We start from the raw sequence: 16,133 nt of genomic DNA, 5'->3' as shown, positions 1-16,133 counted from the left end.
GCCCACCAGGCTCCTCTGTGGAGAAGGCAATGGCACCTCACTCCAGTACTCTTGCCTGGAAAAACCCATGGATGGAGGAGTCTGGTAGGCTGCAGTCCATGGGGTCACTACGAGTCGGACACAACTGAGTGACTTCCCTTTCACTTCTCACTTTCATGCATTGGAGAAGGAAATAGCAACCCACTCCAGTGTTCTTGCCTGGAGAATCCCAGGGACAGGGGTGCCTGGTGGGGTCGCACAGAGTTGGACACGACTGAAGCAACGCAGCAGCAGCAGCAGCAGCAGGCTCCTTTGTCTATGGAATTCTCCAGGCAAGAAAACTGGAGTGGGTTACCATTCTCTTCTCCAAGGAGTCTTCCCACCCAGGGACTGAGCCTGGGTCTCCTGCACTGCAGGCAGATTCTTTCCAAGCAGGCAGTTCAAAGGGAAAAGCCTGCCGGTGGGTGGGCTCAGGTTCCAAACTCTGACCTGCTTGGTGACCTGGTGCAGTTCTCACCCCTCTTCAGTTGCCCCTGTGCCCTGCCTGCATGTGGGTGCCTGTGGGCCCTGGGATCCTTCTCAGGGCTGTGAAGGGTCACCTGAATGAGGGTTGCATCTCTGCCTGGGCCACGTCTCCAACCCCTGAGACATCTTCCCATTGAACACAGCAGATGGACTTGAACCTCCCGCCTCCACAGGCAGCCACGCACAGTGGCAAGGATGTCATCAAAGGGCTCAGAACCTTTGTTCAAAACCTTGGGATTGGAACCTCCCTGGTTGGGGAGCTAAGATCCCACATGCCTCATGGCCAAGAAATCCAAAGCATAAAACAGAAGCGATATTGTAATACATTCAACAAAGACCTTAAAAATGGTCCACGTCGAAAAAAATCTTAAAAACAAAACAAAAAGCCTTGGGATTTGCTTCACTCGACCTGATCCTGACCCAGCACAGGGAGCCTGATGGATTGAAGAACACCGCCTCCTACCATCTGGGTTCAGGAAACAATTGTCTTTTCCAGACCAGCCAGAATCAAGCCTCTGAATTCTCTTGTTTCTGTTGGCTTTCCGGCCAGCTCTTTCCCGAACTCATCTTTCTGACACTATCCTCTCGCACATAACGGCCAGCTGTCCATCAACCAGAGCCTCCAGCGCTAGGAGCACACATGCCCCACCCCACTCCGGTCCTCCCAAGGGCAAAGGTGCCAATGTCTTGCCCTGGCATGACAGAAGTCACCATTTTCCCAGCCTCCCCATCCGTGTCCTCCCTGCCCATCCGTTAAGCAGCGTTCCATACTTGAGAGTTTTGGTCATGGCAGAACCCCACTCTCGTAAGGATTTCTGTGTTGGTGAAAATCTGGCCCATTTATCTGTGTCACAGAGAGCAGTGGGCTAAGATCATGCCGGGTTTGGGTGTCCCCTTGCCAAAGCTCCTCAAATGCCCCCAAAGAGAGCCAGATGGGGCAGGCTGCAGAGTCAAGTCTCCTTTAATGAAAAAAGAACAAATCCAGACACAGGTCTCGGTTGAACAGTCACACCAAGAGGCGAGGCGAGGCCCCCCCACACACACACTCCCTATGCTGTCCCCAAGGATGTCCCTTGGTGGGGAAAGGGGGGCAATGGGAGCAGAAATGGACCCTGGGTCCTGGGTATCAACATGCAGAGGTCCACTCTGACCCTCGGGATCACTAGATGCTCTGTAGCATGAGGATGGCATGCTGAAGGTGCTAGTGTGCGTCTGGGGCACAGCCATGGCCCTGCAGGATGCCCAGTGGGTAGGAGGTGCCAGGCTGGCCCAGTTCCCAGGCTGTGAGCAGCAGCTCCTCACCACCCCCGCTCAGCACGAGTTCTTCCTGATCTCCACTGCCGCTGACCTGCCAATGTAGGGAGAAGCTGGGGTGGAAGGGAGAAGGGACCCCGGCCCTCAGGGGGCAAGTGGACAGAAGACTGAGGGTGCCCTGACCTGAGTTCCAGTGGCTGCCCCACCCGTGGGGACTCCAGGCCAGGAGCCAGGGCCGTACTGCACAGACAGGGAGACCAAGGCTCAGATGGGACCCCCTGCCCATAACCACCCAGGGAGACCTCCTACTCAAGCCTGTGCCCTGGGGAACAGCAGCTCCTCACTGGTGCCAGCTCCCCCCACCGCTGGGCATGACCATTTGAAGCCAATCCTGGCCTCTGAGACCCAGCCCAGGTCAGGGCACTCTGGTCTAAACAGAGATGGGGTTTTTACTGTAAAATAAAATCATACTAATTTTTCTAAGATGATAGTAAGGATTGTATACTACTGCATTGGAAGTCTGTTTTAGGAGCGGCTGCAATTTCTCAGAGATTGCCAGACTCGCTCAGGAAAACCTACAGCTTATTCTGCAATGAGATGACATTTTGCCAGCTTCTACCGGTGACCATATGGGACCATGACCCCCAGTGACATTCTGCCATCATTCGAACACATTTTATTTCCAGTTTTATGCTTGGGAGTATAAGTCTCAGTTCCGGGCTCCACCAGGAACCAATTGCTTCCTAGGGCTTTCTCCCAAAAGCATGCAACACACCAGGCCCATTTGAGGGGGCCCCTTGCTCCCCTGCACCATCCCGTTGCTGAAGAACAGCAGCACCACCTGCTCGGACACCAGGAAGCACAGCAGGCAGAGGCCGGGTGCTGCTGGCCAGCTGGGTGTGGACAGGCCCCCCTCCTGCGGACAGACCCAGCTGGGAGGTCTCAGGGCCGGGGGTCCCCACCGCCTGGCCCCCCTGGTTCCCCCACCTCCCCCCTCACCTCTTGAAGCTGCTGCTTCATGTACCAGGCAAAGAGCTGCAGGACAGCCAGCAAGGAACCCTGTGCCCTGGGGAACAGCAGGGCGCCCAGCGGGCTGGGCACATTCCTCAGGGTAAACATCTGCAGCTTTCCCAAGTGGGGTGCATAGCTCATCTGGCTGTTGTTGGGGGGCACAGGGTGGTGACCATGGAGTCAGGGGCTCCATCCTGGGCACCTCACACCGGAGGACACCTTCTCCTGTAGCCCCTTGGACCATGATTTGAAACCAGCTCTGCAGGGTCCAAGCCCTCTCTGTCCATCCAGTCCCAACCCTGGCCCTAACCTCCAGACCCATGGCGCCTCAGACTTGGCTGTCCACGCTGAGATCCTGATGGCTCCCCACATCTGCCCTCTTGCCACCTTCCTCTCTTGCCTGGTGGATGCTCCATCCCCCCTCAACCTGCAAACTACACCCAGATTGCAGCCCTTGCTCACCCCTCCACAGCCACCACCCCAGCCCAAGTCACCACCATTGTCCACCCAGCTAGTCCAGCCACCTCCCTGCTGGTCTCCTGTCAATAAAAGTACAAGTCAGACTCCTCCTTCCTGCCCCAACCCCAGCAGTGGCCTATGAGTCTCTGTGACTTCATGTCTGCCTCCATGCCACTCCTCAAACCCACCACACTGGATCCCATCTTGGGGGCTTTGCACATGCTGTTCCCTGTGCCTCTGATGCTGTTCCTGACAGGCCCTTTCTCATCCTTCCTCTCACCTGAGCATCACTTCCCCAGAAATCCTCTCCCTCCACAACCACTCTGTGGAGTTGTCTCCAACCCCCAATCTGTCACCTCATCTGCTTTATTTTCTTCAGAAAACTGCCACCAAAATCAACTTAGTGATTCATTTGTTTAGCATTGTTCTCCCACAGCAGGCAGTAAGCACCTGTAGGTATGCACAGTAGGTGTTTATTAAATACTTAAGTGAATGAAGAAAGGTGAAGGCAGGGAGGGGTTGGCCCCACAGGGGGTAGGAACGCCATGACTTACCCCCCTGGGGGGTGCAGGGCCATGTGGGTGCTATCCTGAACCAAGACCCTGTTGCCACCGTCTGACAGTTGGTAGCCAAAACCATACTTGCTAGAATAGTCCACCCACTTGGGGGCCCAGAGGACAGGCCGCTGCTCTCCAGGGGGTCCTGCATGGCTGGGCACAAGGAGGAAGTGACATGAGGGGGACAGTTCATGGAGGGGCCTGGTGGAGGCACAGGAGATGGGGAGAAAGGTCCAGGGCATAGAAAACCAACTCTTGGGACTTCCTGGCGGTCCAGTGGTTAAGATTCCATGTTTCCACTGCAGGAGGAGACAGTTCAATCCCTGATAAGGAGAACTAAGATCCTGCATGATGTGGCTGAAAAACAAAAACAACCCAAGCAACTCTTGCCTTGAAGGGAGAGGATTGGGGGACCCTGAGGTCACAGCCGCTTTTAGCAATGAATAAATCTGAAACGAGTGTGAGGTCCAAAACACTGCAGGGCTTTGCTTTATTTCATTAAGCTTTATTACTTTTTTTTTTTTGGCATAAAAAAAAAATCGCTCAAGGCCACGTGGCAGCCCAGATCGAATCCTTGGAAGAGGAAAAAGGCGGGAATGGGGAACCTAGTGAAATCCAGCAGCCCAGAGGGCGGGCCAGGGAAAGCCGGAAGTCTGTCCTCTGGGCTTCTCAGCAAATCTCGCGTTATCTTGTGCCGCCCCAACCTGGGGAGCCCAAATCCTGGCAGAGCTGCAGGTTCCTTATGGCTGCCTCCACCACCTGCCTTGGACTCCCCTCGGGCCTTGGGGAGACAGATCTCTGTTGAGGGGCACGGGATCTGGAGGACAACCCCACCCCCAGCTCTCACATCCAGAAAAGTCCCGTGTTCAACTCAGGAATCCAGACACTGTCCCCACTTTACATGTGGGGTAACTGAGGCCGGGAGAGGGGCTGTGATGCTAGCAAGGCACAAACCTCACCCCCCACTTCTCAACCCTCACCCCTGCCCACAGTTCCTGTCTAGGATGGAGCATGCTCACCCACTGGGTCACTCTGGAGGGCCCCCTGGACCAGCAGCTGGATGGGGTCCTCGGGGGCACAGAGCCCTGCTCTCCAACAGGGAGTCCTGGGGAGGGAGCAGCAGATGTTGGGAATTGGTGACAGGCTCTGGCCTCCCCATGGAGACCTCCTGACTTCTCCCCGTGCCCAGCCAGCTGTGAGGACACCCTCTGCATTCTCCACTACCTCCCCGCTCCCGGCCCTCACCTCACTGCCCCACTCCATGGAGTCAGGGTCTGAACCGTCTTCTCCAGGACCTGAGGGCTCCTGAGGAGCCAGGGGGCCTGCAGGGGGCACAAGGATTTGGGGGTGGGGGCAGAGCCTGGCTCCACAGGGAGGGCATCTGCCGTGGAGGTGGTTTCAGAGCAGGAAGGGGATATGACAGGTGTGTGAGATGCAGGGCAGGGAGGAGCAGGTGACGGGGGAAGGGGAGGTACTCACAGGGAGCCCGGCACTGGGGCAGTAGCAACCTGCCCACCTTTCGGAAAAGTCTGCCCAGAGGCTGGGGGATGGCGAAGATGGGTGGGCTGTGGCAGGAGTGAGGTGGCAGCCGATCCGGGGTGAAGCCCTTCAGAGTGGGGAGCTGGAGGTCAGCAGGCTGCTCCTGAGTACCTGTGCTACCTGGGGGTCCTGACCCTCACCTGGGGCTGCTGAGACACCCCAGAGAGGGGCCGCCCTGTCCCGCTGACACCCCACACCTGCGTGAAAAAGTCATCCTGCAGCAGGTGGTCCAGGCTGGGCCGCTCAGCCGGGTTGGGGGCCAGCAGGCGGGCGATGAGGCGGCGCGCGTTGGCAGACAGATGTGCAGGCTCAGGGTAGTGGCCATCTCGGATATTCTGGTACATCTCCGACAGGGGAGCCGCCACGAAGGGAGGGACGCCAGTCAGCACCATGTACCTGGCCGGGTTGGGGGCAGGAAGCAAGGCACCTGCTTGGATCTATTCTGGGCATCCAGGATTGGTTCACACCTACCTGTGCACACTTACCCTCAATCCCCAACACCATTCCTGCTTCACACCCATTTTTTCTCACACCTGCCCTGCGTCCACTCTAACCTAGTCATTCTTGTCTGCACAGAAGACACCAGCATCTGTCTGTACACCTGCCTGCACCTGGGTTACACTGGACACCTGCATAGACCTTTCCAGTTTTAATTTATGCTTGCTTGCACCTGTTCCAATCCTGCATATGCCTCATGTCTGTACAAATGTCTTGATCTGCCTGTGTACCTAACACCTGCACACACCTGTCCACACCTCTGGGCATGTTCAAACCCATCCTCTTCTGCACATACACCCTCCTGTATCCCTATTCATACCTGTAAGCTCGAGTGATGGCAGGTTCCTGCTCCTGCCTGCCCCCCAGCTGCACACACTAAGGTCCTATGTTTGCTCATACCTGCCTGTCCCCACACTCAACCTCCTCTGTATATGCTTACACCTGTCCTTACCAGTGTAAGGTGGGGCACCTTACCCGGTGCCTGTCCCCACCTGGGCATTCCTGCCCCCCTTCCTCAGGCCTGGGGCTCCCAGGGCGACTCACATGATGCAGCCCAGAGCCCAGATGTCCGACTGGCAGGAATGTCCGTTTCTGGACACTACCTCCGGAGCCAGGAAGTTTGGGGTCCCGCAGAGCACTCTGGGGGCATAACGGGGGCTCAGGAAGACTGGGGGCCCCCACACAAGACCAGGCCCACTTGCACCCACCCAGAGAGCCCGCTCAGAGGTTGCAGTCACCTGTGGCAGCGGCCCCCTGGCCCCATCCTGGTGGCCAGCCCCAGGTCTCCGATCTTCACCTCCATGTTCTTGTTCAGGAAGAAGTTACCTTGTGGAGGGGAACGCAGCGGGCGGTGAGGGAGGAGCGTGGCTTGAATGGAAGCCCCGCCCTCACCCCGCCCCGAAGCCCCGCCCCGGCCCGTACTGAGCTTCAGGTCCCGGTGGACGATGCGTCGCTGGTGCAGGTAGCTCAGGCCGCTGACCAGGCCTCGAAGATAGTAGCGCACCTCGGGTTCCGTCAGCGTCTGCCGTGCCTGCAGCACGTGAGCCAGCGACTGCAGGGGCCCAACAGGTGCCGCACCACCGTCAAGGAGACACAAGTGAGTTCCAGGAGCCCAAGAAGGCAAAGGAAAATTCAGCCGGGCCCAGGTGGACGTGGCTGATTGTGGTATGGGCAGAGGTGAGCTCTGAGCCAGAGGATGAGCACAGGAGTTCAGTGGACGGAGGGGCCACAATGAGCTTGTAGGCCAGAGATGAACACAAGGTGGGTAAAAGCTGGGCACAGGTGAGCTTAGGTGTATTTAAGTGGGCTGAGTTCAAGGGGTCTGGGAAGGTGCAGCTAAGTTCAGTTGGGTCCAGGAACGGGCATTCCTGCCAATCAGACATCTGGGCTCTGGGCTGCACCATGCGAGTGACCCTGGGAGCCCCGAACCTGGGGAAGGGGGCAGGGCTGCCCAGTTGGAGACAGGTGTGGGCAAGTGGGGCCTGGCTGAGTACAGGAGAGGCATAGATGGGCAAAGATGTGCCTGGGTGGGTCAAGAGAGCCTTTGGGTGGGCAGGGGTGCACAGGTGGGCCTGGTGTGGTCTCAGGTTAAAACAGGTAAGGAGAAACAGACAAGGGTAGGGGGACACAGATGAGCTCAGTAGACACAAGTGGGAGAGGACATGCCTCCCTCTCACTCCACCCCCGCACCTGGCGACTGCAGTATTCCAACACCATGTATACGTGGTCCCGGTCAGCGAAGTGGCTGTGGAAGGCCACGATATTGCGATGTCGCAGGCGGCTGTGCAGAGCGATCTCGCGTTCCACCTGCAGGCAGGGCACCATGTGTATACACCCTGTAGGCGCCCACACCCGAGCCATTCATGCCCCCACAGGCGAGGTCCCCACCCCAGGGCAGGGACCTCTCTGGGGACCCGCTTCAGTCCTGGGGCCCCTGGGCACTGACACGCAGAGTACCTTGCCTCGGGCGTGTAGCCGCGCAGTCCCGCCCCCTCCGCGAGGCACCACTTTGAGCGCGAACACAGCGCTGGTGGACATGTCGGTCAGCTTGTAGCAGCGGCTGAAGGCGCCCTGCAGGGCAGAAGAGTCAAGCTGGGTGCATACAGGTGTGAGGACAGATGGCCAGGCCTCCTCACACACACACACAGCTCACACTTTCCTACCTGGATCCTCAAAGCAACACAACACAGATGAACACGAAGGCACACAGATACATCACAGACGCCTCCATACTTGGACACGCAGAGTCCACAGAACCCCAACACAGTACCCGGACACACGCTACAACGCCCGCACGCAGAAAGCACAGACCTATGACACACGCAGACACACACGCACAGGGACAACAAAACAGAGTCTGAGTCCGCACCAAGGCTCCGAAACACACAACACACCCATACCCTGGACACATAACCCACGACACAGCACAGCACGCCCAACACTGGTTCCCGCCACACAACACGCGCCGCACAGCGAGTACATCGCAGACCCGGGCGTCCACCTACGCCAGCCCCGCGCCAGCCTCCAAACTCCCGCAGACAAGCGGACACGCAGAGACAAAAGCCAGGGCGCACACTGGCTCATCTGCGGATTGAGATTTCGCTTGCGCTCCGCCGGGCTGGGACCCCCGCTCCGCCCGGCCCCCTCGCCGCGGACTTGGAGTGTTGGAGTCCCCACCTTGCCGATCAGCTTCCCGCGCCTGTACACGCGCCCCGAGCTCGGGTCGCGCAGGAAGACGGAGACCAGAGGGCAGCAACTGCGCCGCCGCCGCGGCGGCCCGGGATCCATCCCTCCCGGGGGCCTGGCTGGCGCACTGGCGCAGCCTCGGGCGCGACCACCGCGCACAGCGCTGCTCCGGGGGCCGCGCGCTACTGGGGCGCCTCTTATTGGCCGAGGGGGGAGGCGTGGAGTGCAGACGCTCCGGGCGCCCGGTGCGGGAGGGGGCGGGCGCGTGGGGGCTCGTGGGCATGCGGGGACGCCGGGCTGGCGGGAGTTCCAGGGACCAGAGCGGCGCTGGCATCCTGCACGTAAACCCCGCGCCAGTCGCGCGCGCTCAGCTCGCTGGCTTCTCCGATCCTGCGCCTCCCGCCAAGCTGTGAATTGTCCACGAGCCCATTTCTCTGAGCAGAAAACTGAGGTCAGAAGGTTTGTCTCATTCTCTCGAGGCCTCAAAAGGAAGGGTGGGTGGGAATGAGGGCTTGGCCGGGCTCCCCACAAGGTGCGCTTGAGTTGTCCTGAATACACACATGGGACTGCAGCAGATAGGTAGGTCCCTGGGGCCCGCCTGTATGACAATGTGAAGCTTGATCATCTTGGCCCTGGGGAGCCACAGCAGGGTTCAGAGGAAGAGAGAGAAAGGGAAAGAAGCCTAATATCTCTGGGACTGGGGCTGGTGAGGAGGGCAGTGCAGCCCAGAGAGGCACTGCTAGGAAGCTGCTGTGCATAATGGACCCTAGGCATGAGGAGCAGGATTTTGGGACTGAAGGAGAGGCACTAGGGGGTGGTGACTCCTGGTTCTGGCTCGGGCAGCCATGGAAAGGCAGACAGATAGAGGACAAGAGGGCAGGCTTGGGCCCCATGGAACTATGGTGGCACCTCTGAGCTGTGCCTCACACTTTCACTGTCTCAAGTCACCCTTTCACTGATCCTGAGACCCGGGTACTAGCCTTGTCCCCATTTCACAGATGAACACACTGAGGCCAAGGAGGTGAACTCACTTTCCCAGCCAGGAAGGGGCAGTGCTGGGTTTGAATCCAGGCAGCTGCCTCCAGATGCTTCAGAATTAATACCCATATGTTACATAACACAATGAATGGGGAGGGGTTAGGAGGGCTCCGTGTGGCTGGAATTAGGCCTTGGAATTTTCCAGAGACCAGATTTCAGCGTCCAGCCCAGCCAAGCCACCAGGGATAGGAAGCACCTTCTGTGTGGTCAGATGTCCACCTGGCATGTTAAATGGGGGTGCCCAGGGCATGGGGACTCTAAGGGGGGCCCCAGTGCATTTGATGGGAGCCAGCCTCTGGCACCTTTGCAGGGGGGCTGGCCTCAGTGCCAGGGTCAAGGATTCCAGGCGGGGGGGCCCAGCTGACTGCGGCCGAGGAGCCTGAGTCCCCTGCTAATGAGAATCAGGTGCAGTGTGACCAGAGGAAGGCACCTGGGGGGCCCGTGGGTCTGAGCTGTCACGTCACTGTCACCCTGGAATCTGCATGGGCAGGCAGGAATCCAGGTCCCTCTCAGGGCCGCACCTCTGCCACCTGCTAATTCAAGTTATTTGTCCAGCACTTACTAGCTTGTGGAGCTTGTGCTGGGCTCTGTGTGCCAAAGACAGACCTGCCTAGCCCTCAGGAATCTGTGGACAGGAGATCACCTAGACTTAACCAAAGTCAGGGGTATGGGCCAGTTCTGGAGGCCAGCATTAGAAACCCAGACCCCTTCCAGACAGTGGCTCATCCCAGAGGCTGGGGCTGTTCTTAGCCCCATGTTACAGATGAGAAAACTGAGGCTCAGGAAGGCACATGTGAGCCAGTCGCCGGACTGTGGCTGTGCTCAGCCTGGAGTGCAGGTTGGGGGATCCGGAGCCCCTGACCTCCCCGCCCAGTACTACCCCCTGGCTCCTTCCTGGGTGGCCCCAGGAGCACAGGAAGAACTCTCACACTGGGGCAGGCAGCTGAGCCCATTGGACCCCTAGAAGCCTCCTGGGGGAAAGAAATCCCAAGTTCCTGGCCCAGCGCCTCCCAGCAGGGCTGTCAGCTGACACCCTCTGCAGACAGCAACTCTGCCCCAGTTGCCCGGCAGCCTGCTGTTTTCCTGGCTAAGCCTCCTCCACTGGACTGGGGAGACTTTCTACCCTTACCCTGCACCCCCTCGATCAGGGATGCCCTCCCCCAGCACTCTAGAATGGAAAACTTTATCATAAAAGGAAAAACTTAGATGCTCGTAGCAGCCGTATTCACAGCAGCCAAAAGGTGGAAATAGCGTAGGTGTCCATCAAAAGGTGATAGATAAACAAAATGTGCTCCAAGCCCACAGGGGAATATTATTCAGCCTTAAAAAGGAAGGAAATCCTGACGTTTGATACAATATGGGTGATCTTTGAGGACATGATACTCAATGAAAGAAGCCAGACCCAGAAGGACACACCCTGTCTGATTCTACTCATGGAAGGTCCCTAGAGGAGTCAGATCCACAGAGACAGGAAGTAGATGGCGGGGCCAAGGGGTGGGGGAGGAGAGGGAGAGTCAGTGTTTCATGGGGTCACAGTTTCCATTTGGGAAGATGAGAAAGTTCTGGAGATGATGGTGGGGCTGGTTACACAACAGTGTGAATGTGTTTAATGCCACTGAGCTGTGCTCTCAAAAATGGTGATGATGGCGAACTTTGCATGATGTATATTTTGCCACAATCAAAAGTGAAAACCATATTAGATACCACACCCCAAGAAGCCCTCAGCCTTAGGGCCTAAGATCCGCATTTTACTGATGAGCAAACTGAAGCCTCATATGTGTGGCAAGCTCAGAATTGTAGTTTTGCAAAGGGGCCGGTGTTGGGGTAGGGGGCTCAGTGGGGCAGCCTGACCCCTCCATGCTGACACCTGCCTGGGGCTCAGGAGGCTGAGGAGTCGTGGGCTGGGGCCCCAGGCTGGCCACACAGCACCCTGAGCCCTCTCGCTTCAGGCCACAGGCTTGGTTTGTCTCCAGTCTGTTCTTTCTCTGACCTGAGAAAACTCCCCAGACTCAGCAGATTTCCTGGGAGAAGCACCACGGAGCCTCGCTCAAAATATAATACCTGCCGCAGGTGGAGGGGGTGGCTGCTGAGACAGCACTGGGGCTGGGCTAGGGAGGCTTTCCTCGGGGGTGGGCTGGGTTGGCTTTGGGGTCCATAGTGGTATGACTCCTTCCTTCCAGAACCAGAGCGGGAGCAGATGGACAGGCATAGGCATAACTCAGCCTGGCTCCTAGGTCCCTCTCTAGCCTCCTGTCTCTTGGACTTGGAAGTGCAGTGGACTCCCTTCTTCCTGCTTGTCTGTACTTGGGAGCCCTCAGCCAGACCTTGCAAGTCTCCAGGGACAGGCCCCATGAGCAGAGTGGGCAGGAGGGGACCCCATGACTGCAGTGCCTGCTGCCTTGAGACTGGCCCAGCTGGCAGGGGTGGTAGGGGCTAGGTGCCATGTCCCCTGAGTTTTCATATGAACAGACCTCGTCCTTGTCTCTCCGAGATTCCCAGAGCCCACTGTCATTGGCTCCTTCTAGTAGCTCTGTCCTCTCGCGTCCTCCAGACACCTCTCTGTAGGCTTTTCTCCCGCCTTTCTCACCCCATCTTTCTGGTTCTCCTATGAGGCCCCTATTTGTTCTCCTGGAGCCTGGGGCTCAGTTCACAGGCCCCCATATCCCTTATCTACTCCCTCTTTCTGGCATGGTCCAGGCCAGCAGGAGACTGACGTGGACAGCTTGTCCCTCCTCCCCTGTCTCAGTCTGGCCTCTGCCAAAAGCAGAGCCTGAAGCGAGGGTTTAGTGCAGTGAGTTGATTTGAAGAGCAGGAGGGAGGGGCCCAGGAGGATGAGTCAGGGCAGGACTTGGAAGCCACTATGGGCCCTTGAGGAACGGGGTAGATGTTTTCCCAGAGCTGCCTGTCCACAGGGAGGATGGGGAGTGTGGGGACCCTTGGCCTCAGCCCCTCATTAGCTGGGGCCTCCACCCTGGATGCTCACTGTCTGTACGTGCAGCTTGGAATGTCTCCCACATGTGGTCTGACTGCAGCTTGGAGAGTGATGAAGTGATGCTGGGACAGGAGGGTGTGGGTGGGAGTCTCTGAGGGGCTCACTGTCTACCCCAGAGCAAAGCAGAGCCTGGACTCAGTCATTCCAACCTCTCCCCTTTGACCTGTGACACTAAGACACATGTCCACAGCCAGAGTTGGGGAGTGGACAGGGTCAGAGAGGGGATATCCAGAGAAGGAGATGGAGCTGAAGACACCAGCGGGGGCTCCCTGGCATGATGCTCAGGACCAGCCAGGCCCCTGGGTCAGGAGCAGTAAGGATAGCCATAGCCAGGTCAGGGGACACAATATGTCTGGGCCATCTGAGGCTCACAGAACCAGGGGCTGGCTGAGAGTTAGACTCAGAGGATAGTCCAGCCTCTTCCTGACAATAAGAAGTCTTCTAGAACTAAATTGGATCGCATCTAAAAGCCTGCTAGTGGGCCCCCATGGCTCTCCCACACACCCACACACAAACCCTGGTCCAGCCACGCTGGCCTCTCTGTCAGTCTGAGATCCCACACTAAGCTCAACCTTCACACACACCATTCTCTCAGCCCAAAGCTCTCTCCACCCCCTGGTCTTCATCTGGTAACTCCTTCTCATCTTTTGAGCTCCAGGCAAGGGCCCCACACACACCCCAAGAGTCCCTCTGTGGTTCCCACACAACCTGAAATCATGTTGTTTCCTTGCTGGTTTGCTGGGTTCTCCCCCAAGGACTGGGGGCTCCACAGTAGAAGCAGGTTGTGTGTTTCCTTGCTGTGTTCCCTGCAGGTGCTGACCTGCTCCCTGGGGAGGCCTTGGGCGAGTTCAGACCTTCCCCCGAGCTGCCCCGACCCCACCTGCTGGGTGGGCACCCTCAGGGTCCTGAGTGGGTGCTGCTCACCCCGGGTGGACGCTCTTCCCGCCATGTCCTCAGCTGGACGCCGTCTCAACTTCTGTTCAGGGACATTGATCAACTCTGGCTGCAAGCAGAGTGCTGTGTGAGTATCAGAAGCAGCCAGATTTCCACAGGAATAATTCATATTTTATCTGCTTGGGCTTTTTGAGCAATTATAAGTGAAACAGCTCAGTGTCATGTGGGCTCCTGGATGCGATCCTCAAACAAAAAAAAGAAATTAGTTGGAAAAAAAAATAGAAGGAATCCAAATAACATTTGGAGTTTAGTCTGTTGTTATAGTAATTACTAATATTATTAATTAGAAATAGTGATATACCAGTGTCACTTCCTTAGACATCACAATAGTCATTGTTTCCTGTGGCTGTTGTAATGAGTTACAAACTTGTTGGCTTAAGAAAACACATATGGGGCTTCCCTGGTGGCTCAGTGGTAAAGAATCCGCCTGTCAATGCAGGATACGTGGGTTTGATCCCTGGTCCGGGAAGATCCCACGTACTACAGAGTGACGGGGCCCAGTGCACCACTACTGTTGAGCCTGTGCTCTAGAGCCTGGGAACTGCAAATAGTGAAGCCTGAGTGTCCTACAGCCTATGCTCTGCACCAAGAGAAGCCCCTGCAGTGAGAAGCCCACACACCACAACTAGAGAGAAGCTCCCACTCGCTGCAACTAGAGAAAAGCCTGAGCAGCAACGAAGACCCAGCACAACCATACATAAATAAATAGATATAAAAGAAAGCACACATATATTATCCCATGTTCTGGAGTCAGCTAAAATCCAGGCATGGGGAGGGCTTGTCCGTCTGGAGGCTCCCCCCTTTTCCAGCTTCTAGAGGCACCTCATGCCTGGCTCGTGGCCCCTCCCTCCATCCTCACAGCCAACAGGGCAGCATCTCCTGTCTCTCTGCCTCTGACCCTCCCCCTCCCTCTTATAAGGACCCTGTGATGACACTGGGCCTTCTGGGGAATCCAGGGTCATCCCCATCTCAGGGCATTAATCCCACCTGCAGGGTCCCCTCTTCCCTGTCAGGTGATCACAGGCCCCGGGACCAGGATGGGTGGGGTGGGGATTATATTACTGATGACAAAGGATAGACAGAACTGATTGTAATATTTTTGTAGCTTTCTGTAAATCTAAAGTTATTCCAAAATAAAATTTCTCTTTAGGGACTTCCCTGGCAGTCCAGTGGTTAGGACTCTGTGCTTTTACTGCAGGGGCTACAGGTTCAATCCCTGGTCAGGTTAATAAGATCCCATAATCGGCATAGTGTGGCCAAAATTTTTTTAAAGTTCTCTTTAAAAAATAATTAAAAGGTGACAAGAAATTAAAACCTCAAAGTGAAAGTGAAGTCGCTCAGTCCTGTCCAACTCTTTGTGACCCCATGGACTGTAGCCTACCAGGTTCCTCCGTCCCTGGGATTTTCCAGGCAAGAATACTGCAGTGGGTTGCCATTTCCTTCTCCAGGAGATCTTCCCCACCCAGGGATTGAACCCAGGTCTCCCACATTGTAGACAGACGCTTTACCATCTGAGCCACCAGGGAAGTCATTAAAAACCTCAAAGGCAGTAAGTAACTCAGAGTCACCTCTAACCTCCACCCCCATATCATCATGGATGACCATGGGGGTTTATTCCTATCTCCTTCCTGTCAGAGCTAATCCTAACATAGATACATCTCCTCCTATGTAACTGCCATTGGATCCTGCATGACTTTTCTAACTTTCTCACCTAACGCTTCTTGATGTTTCTGTGTAACTTGCCCATGCTCCAAGCCCCCAGGCGCTGTGAGGCCCCTGCCCACCACCTCCTCAGCTTCCTGTTCACCCCATTACACAGGCCTCCTCAGTGGGCCTGGTCCTCACCCGGCTCCTCTGGCTCCTCGGCCTTTGCACGTGCTGTTCTGTCAGCCAGGAACACCTCTCTCTCACACCCTCCTCTGTTCAGTTCCCCCTCATTCTCCAGGATCTGCCTCCAGTGTTCCCGGGCTCAAGAGTGTCTCCCCACCCCTCTGCCTCAAAAGGAGCTCAGGAGGAACTCCCCTGGCGGTCCAATGATTAAGAATCCAGGCTTCTTGTATGACTCAGGGAGCTCAACCCCGTGCTCTGTGACAACCCAGAGGGATGTGAAGGGGTGGGAGGGAGGTTCCAGAGGGAGGAGACATATGCATACTATGGCTGATTCATGTTGATGTATGGCTGAAACAAACACAATATTGTAAAGCAATTATCCTTCAATTAAAAATAAAATTATTAAATTTAAAAAACAAACAAACAATGAATCCAGGCTTCCACTGCAGGGGGCCCGGGTTCTGAGAACTAAGATCCCGCGTGCCTTGCAGTGCAGCCAAAAATTAAAAATTAAATTAGGGACTTCCCTGGTGGCACAGTGGGTAAGAATCCACCTGCCAATGCAGGGGACAAGGGTTTGACCCCTGGTTTGAGAAGATTTCTCATACCTCGGAGCACCTGAGCCCACGTGCCACAACTACTGGAGCCTGTGCGCCTAGAGCACATGCTCTGCAAAAAGAGAAGCTAGTGTAATGAGAAGCCCATGCACTGCAACTGGAGAGTAGCCCCCGCTCTCCCCAACTAGAGAAAGCCCATGTGCAGCAACAAAGACCCACTGCAGCCAAAAATAAATAAAGCCATGTGTACACGTC

General features: G+C 56.4%; 1 protein-coding gene across 1 annotated transcript; it reads right to left on the bottom strand.

The window, feature by feature from the left end:
- Window positions 1–1,666: 1,666 nt before the first annotated feature.
- On the bottom strand, window positions 1,667–8,671 carry PLK5 (polo like kinase 5 (inactive)). The gene is given in 15 exon segments (XM_081503330.1): window positions 1,667–1,841; window positions 2,553–2,674; window positions 3,783–3,830; window positions 3,833–3,930; window positions 4,481–4,566; window positions 4,801–4,853; window positions 5,007–5,107; window positions 5,265–5,391; window positions 5,522–5,720; window positions 6,366–6,461; window positions 6,560–6,647; window positions 6,744–6,873; window positions 7,512–7,628; window positions 7,779–7,892; window positions 8,499–8,671. Coding segments are annotated over 15 exon segments (1,665 nt in total). The 5' UTR covers window positions 8,610–8,671.
- Window positions 8,672–16,133: the final 7,462 nt, after the last annotated feature.

The sequence above is a fragment of the Giraffa tippelskirchi genome, chromosome 6 (genome assembly GCF_054371585.1).
Source record: "Giraffa tippelskirchi isolate mGirTip1 chromosome 6, T2T-mGirTip1v1.2.pri, whole genome shotgun sequence".
Classification (NCBI taxonomy): Eukaryota; Metazoa; Chordata; class Mammalia; order Artiodactyla; family Giraffidae; genus Giraffa; species Giraffa tippelskirchi.
The sequence above is the reverse complement of the archived record's forward strand: the minus strand, read 5'-3'. Positions and strand labels throughout refer to the sequence as shown.